The sequence below is a fragment of the Nesoenas mayeri genome (genome assembly GCF_963082525.1).
Source record: "Nesoenas mayeri genome assembly, chromosome: 1".
Lineage (NCBI taxonomy): Eukaryota > Metazoa > Chordata > Aves > Columbiformes > Columbidae > Nesoenas > Nesoenas mayeri.
The window spans coordinates 67240034-67246382 of NC_137541.1; the positions used below are offsets into that span (position 1 = coordinate 67240034).

A 6349-nucleotide genomic window follows, 5' to 3' on the forward strand; every position below is an offset into this window, starting at 1 on the left:
TTGTAAGGTGGTTTGCTGGAAATGTTCCGATTATAAGGCACATCTCGAATACGATGGTAATAAATTGAACAAAGTCTGTAAGGACTGCTATCATGTTATAATCGGTTGTACAGACAGTGAAGAAAAGAAGAAGAAAGGCATCTTAGAGGTATGTAATTTAAAAACACTATGCGCAGAGTTGCAAACTATTTCAGTAGGTGAAAAACAGTAGCATTCTTGCAGGATTGCTTTCTGTTCGAGAAATAGTACAGACTAAATTCATCCTATCCAATAGATTTTTTTGTTTTCACCATTCATCTCTTACAATACTACTATGTTTTTGACAACTTTTTTTTAAAGAGGAAATTATGAAAGTTAGCTTGTTTTCTTCTTTCTGGTTGTATCAGCTCATGTGATAAAACATTAACTTTCCTTACAAATCTTCAGTTTTCTTCTTCTGCACTTAAGCTATCATATAACAAAACCCACTGCTACTACAATGATTCTTGAAAACATGAACCCAAACTGAAAAACTGGGGACAGAGGAGAGGGGGAATGGGGGAGAATTTTGCTGTTCAGAATCTGTGTAGTTACTGTTTTGATCAGTGTATACAACAGACCTTTATGACTTAAAGTTGCTCTCAGCCTTTGGCATCTAAAAAGTCACGGTCTCAGTCAGACAACAAAGACCTATGTTTCTCTAAGGATTAAGGGGAGAAATAGGCATCTTACAATTGCAATTAACCATCACGTTTCTTAAATCCCCCTTTATAGGCTCTTTTAAAATGCCCGACATACATTAGAGAAATATCATCCTAACTTTGTCAAGACATATTTATCTTGGGATGTAGCAGAGAAGGGGGTGACCCTTGAGCTGAAGACCAACAGAAAAAGAATGCAAAAATGAGATGCAGATTGTAATTCCATATACAGTTCATAATCCATGTTGCCTTGAATACAGTTGACTACAGTCTCTTAAATGAGAAAGAGTAAGGAGCATAGGACTCCACTAGCTTACCTTACAGTCAAGAGACTGTTGTTTCTTGGCATGATGGCTTTTTTAAGGTAGATGAAGGAGCTATAGCATCTCTTGGAAATATCTGTCTATATGCTGAATCTCATGACAGCAGAATAGTTGGTACCATGTTGCAGCATCCAGACAGCATCACCACCGGGGCAGGAAAAAAAATGGATGCAAGTAAATATTAACACACAATCATTTTGTATTCTTTCTGTTCTTCTCAAGATCACTATTTATCCCATGTAGCATGTCACTCTGTCGTCAGATTTTGAGCAATTCACCTATTTTTTCTCTAGGATTAGTGCTTACATTCTGTTATTCTTAGAAATGTGTTTGCATCTGATCCTGTAATAATATTTTGACTGCCAAAATAAAGTCGTTATCATATTGGCCAGTTAGTAGCACTTGCATGCTAACATGATGTTATCTTATAAATAAGATATTGTTGTTGATACTAAGATACAGAGAATGGCTAGCTGTGGTGGTGAAATGAGATTGAGAGTGATCTAGAAGTGTATAATCCAAAATTAGTGATGAAAGAAGGAATTGATTACATATGTGATGATGGAGTATATGTTGTGATTATATGTATGCATTATAGAAATATTCTCCATAAATCCAGTCCTTAACTTATTTGGGTATTTGCTCAAGCTATTTTTCAAACATTATCTAAGATTATATATGAATGGTGATGTATTTCAGCTTTTCTATGTGTTTTGAGTGTCTTTTAAATAAAGTTTATTTTCCTTTTTATTCTTTATACTGTCTCCTAGATTGAATCTGCAGAAGTCTCTGGAAATAGTGTCATATGTAGCTTTCTTCAGTACATGGAAAAATCAAAGCCCTGGCAGAAAGCGTGGTGTGTTATACCTAAACAAGAAGCTCTTGTGCTCTACATGTATGGTGCTCCACAGGTATGTACAGAGAAAATGGAAAAGATTTTAGTAATTATTGTCCCTGACATCTGAGGAAGTGAAGTCAAATAGCTTGGGAATGGAAGAAGGACCCAAGTGTTTTTGCCAACCCATATAGTAAACAAGAGTTAGTGGGCAGATTAGCTGGCTGTTCTTAATCAAGAACTTCTCCTTCTTAGGATGTGAAAGCTTTGGCTACAATTCCACTTCTGGGCTACACAGTAGATGACACTCCAAGAAGTGCTGACCTCCCGCACAGCTTCAAACTGACCCAGTCTAAGTCTGTGCACAGTTTTGCTGCGGACAATGAGGAACTAAAACAGAAATGGCTAAAAGTTATCCATTTAGCTGTCAAAGGTGAGACGCCAGAATGTCAAAATGAACTGCAAGTGAATTTAGAAGAGCAACCTGAATCTTCTAAAATATCTGAATGCTGAAGCTCAAGAACACACATGGTATTTTTAAGAGATTTCAGTTGAATTTGTGGTTGACCTTTGTGTTAACCTTTCTTTGCTGAATCAAGGAAGAAAAAAAAAAGAAAAAAAAAAAAAAGAAACTTCTTACTACCGTACACATCTTAGCACTTTATGTTTGGGAAAAATTCTGGTCTTTTTAGGGATCTTTTTCTTATATTTATGTTCTGTCAATAAGTGATGTACAGGTCCATTTCAGAGACTTTTTAAAAAATGTGAATGCTATTAAAATACGTACTAACTTTACTGTACTGTTTGTTCGTTGTGATGCAAATTTTTTCGAAAATCCAGTTGCTCTTTGGTTAACATTTGCTACTTTCATTAAGAATGCGAATATTGAAGCTTCCTACTTACATGTTAGGACTTGCAACAGGATAAAAGATATACCTCCACATTGCCAAAATAGATCCATAGTTAAATATCCAGGGACAGTTTGGTTTAATGTATGTAGTTTATAGATGGAATTCCACAGATCTGTACATATGTTGTATTCACTTGTCTCTTTTTAATTAGTGCAAATTGCTTTCACAGGTATATTGGCTTTTAAAGTTTCAATTTATCAAGGAAACAATCTAATGATTTTTCAATCTAGATGAATACCTAAAATATGAGAAAACAATATATAATATATGTACAGTATTAAAAATGTACAATACTTGATTTTTGCTTTGATTTCGTGATACTGGGTTCCTATTAGTGAATAATTTATTTAAAAAGCATGTTTTCTATTTGAAATTAAACACAGTCCTAAATTAACAAATACTGTTCAGTGATTTGTTTTAATAGCAGACATTTAATAATCTTGATATTTTTATGCATTAAAAACATAGAAGTAATGTAAGTGGCATGCAATGGACAAATATGTTCCAGTTGTGCTTAAAAGACTAGTTGCCTTTCTTAGGTATCCCATCACCATTCTCTTTAAAGAGCACAGTAGTTCATTACTAAAATGCAGTATGTGGTCTGGAAAAGCAGCAGATTCTAGTAACCTTTTGGGAACCTGTATTTTTGCTATTATGGTTATTGGAACAAAACAACATTTTGAACTTAAAACTTTTAATTTTTGCAGAAGATTAGATACTGTAATACTTATTTATTACAACAGTCTTCAAGGATTATTGTTATAAAGTGGAGCCTGCTTTATACGAATCTAGTATGAGGTCTGAGCCTGCAAATCTCAAGTTGCATTAACCGACATTATTTACATTCTGCTGTGGGAGTGAAGATTTGTTAGCTTTACAGTATTAAGTCAATTATAAACTTCTATTGCTATTAGGCTTTTTATAAAAAATGGCAAATGACCTCCCTAAATTTTTTATTGTAACATTCTTGGATGAAATATGATAAATTCAGAGGTAGCGATCGACTATCAAGTAGACAGTTAAAATCACTGCCATCTTTCCTTTCCTGACCCCTCAAAGGAAGGAAAATATGTAGCTTGTGCAATCAACTTATTATAAGAACATTCAGGAGTCTTACTTCTCAATATAACTGCAATCTGTATTTTAAATCACATCAAGCTGAAGAGCTCAGGTTCAAGTCCAGTTTTATTAGTAACATGGGGGCAGATTTAAAGTGTCGCTTTTTTATAATGAAATTTCCAGACAAAGTATTACTCAAACTCCCACTTTATTCTTTTTGTGACATAATAGGGGGGAAAAAAAAAAAACAACTTTAACATTTAACAAAGGATTGTTAAAGTAACCTCTGTTTTTAGTGTATCATTCTTCGGTAAAAATAATGTCACGCAACTTCATGTTAATGGGCTGGACTTTGCTCTCATCTGCACAAATCCAAAATCTACCATGGCCTTTAGGCTTCAAAGCTTTAAACTAGTAATTATCAGGACATGGTATTGTAGAGTACTAACTCCACAGTTGACTTTGTGCGTGTCTGTTCTGAATTATTCCTCGGGTGCTCCACGTGTCCAGGTCATTCTGCATGTAACCCTAGTATTACTTTTATCTGATATGCAAGCTCTTTTGTAATTCTCGAAGAGATTTAAAGTTATTTCTACTGTCAGCTGTATTTATTTATGGGCAGCTCAAGTCCATATGGATTCACATTGGTGAGTACCATCAAATTGTTGCCTGGATCTCCCTAGCTAGTATGTGTTGTCTTGTGTATACCTTGGTGAGGGATGGGGAAACATTCAGGTAAGCAAGAAGAACTCTCCATGGCTAACTTTCTGACATGGTCATCTCCTGAAAGTGGATATCTTCTAAAAGACTCTCAAGTGTCATCATGGGATCTGGAGGAGGTAATTTTACAACATCCTAATGTATAGAAACATTGTCTCCCATGGTCAAGTGGTTGAGTTTAAGGGGAGAAGTTGTCTTAAAGGAGTCTCCAGATAAGACTGACTGAGCTACTCTGAAAATAACGCAATGGTATGACTGCAGTCATGTAGTACATTCTGTTTTCTACGCTCCTGCAAACTTAATTCTGAGCCAAGTAGGAAGACCTATTCCAGCTAAATGACTAGGGAAATGGTTAGAAGTAGCAATTTCTCAGCTGCTTTATTGTTTATAGTGGTATTGAGTATCTGAAGCAGCTTGAGTGATTGCAGCATCTCCCAGACGAAGCCCTACATTTGGGCATAAAAACTTTGAGATGGAGTTAGCATTGGGAGTTGTTTATTTGGATGTTAGCCTCATGTTTGTACTCAGCCATTAAAGTTTATATAGTGGGGGATATATTGTTTACCCTAGTACAACCTATTTCATGTTCCCGTAATCATTTGTTTGGTTAGAATTGTTCTCTTCTGAGTCAGAATGTCTTGGAACTGAAATGTATGGTTCTTGTGTGTATATTGTAGGAAAAGTACATATCATCAACATTAAAGGAGATCAGAAGATGGAGAAGTTGCTTCTAGATTTAACCACCCTGTTTTACTCCACTCTCCACAGACAAGCCCCCCTTATGGCATCTAAAACTTTAGATTGTAAATTATGGCCACAGAGGAACAAATTCAAAGTAGTAACTGCTGTGGCTCAAGTATCGTGATCAAAGCAGACAAATTAAAACCATAATTATAATAAGGGATAGGCTGTTCCCATTTCAGCTGTGAAATTATTTTTTTTAATGGCATTAAACATATATTAGCATAAAACTGTGTGTGTAAGGTATAAACTATAACTGAGCATTCATTCATAATACATGAATGTATGTGAATGGCTCTGCTGAATTATTTAAGATTTGCAATTCTTGTGCTCAAGAAATGCTTGTTTCTCACTTTAAAAATGATCAGTCTTCTGTGCAATTTAAATCAAATCAAATGTTTTGTGCTTTTTTATCTGTGTTCAACCAGACCAATGGTTTAATTTTATCATGAATATGTACTTTTAAAATTACTTATTATGTTTCCCCTGTCATGGAAAAATAGTGTATTGTGACATCTGCATGTTTGCACCATTCTTCCAGATCCTCTAAAAATGGTTTTCTGGTGTCGGGTACTCCTGCTTGGTTGAAGAGCTGCTGTAAAATCCAAAGCATCTAGTACTTTCAAATCCCTTTACACTGAGTAGTTTGGTTTATTCCAAAATGTATTTCATTTTTATGTGCAAAATAGATATTGAGAATACAAAACATTCTCCTCTATTGGGAGTAGAATATTGAACTACTTTAAATGGATGTAATAAATAGTGGCACCTTTTTATGCAAAACCATCTCAAAGTGCTTTATAAATCACCTCAAAGATTCTAAATCCCTTTGATAGAAAAGAGGGGTTTTATTCTTCATATTGTTAAATTACGGATGAAGCCAAGGCACTGATTAAATGTAGAATAAATACACTACCATCTGCATAGATTTTAGATGAAGTTATAGAAGTATGCTCTAAGGAGTTCTGAGTGGAGTCAGGAAAAACAAACAAAACATATATATATATATATATATATGTTATATGTAAATTTGTGGGGAAGATTTGGAAACACTTGACAGGTTCTTTGGGTTTTGTTGTT

At 34.7% G+C, this 6349-nt stretch overlaps 1 protein-coding gene across 1 annotated transcript in view; it reads left to right on the forward strand.

The window, feature by feature from the left end:
* The window catches only part of FGD4 (FYVE, RhoGEF and PH domain containing 4), a gene marked incomplete at its 5' end in the record, with an annotated part of 113367 nt that extends 110814 nt beyond the window's left edge, over positions 1 to 2553 (forward strand). Inside the window, 3 exons of the mRNA XM_080342480.1 lie at positions 8 to 148; positions 1774 to 1914; positions 2094 to 2553. Of these exons, the coding sequence (XP_080198606.1) occupies positions 8 to 148; positions 1774 to 1914; positions 2094 to 2351 (540 nt within the window). The 3' untranslated portion in view covers positions 2352 to 2553. The remainder of the gene's footprint in view (positions 1 to 7; positions 149 to 1773; positions 1915 to 2093) is intronic.
* Positions 2554 to 6349: the final 3796 nt, after the last annotated feature.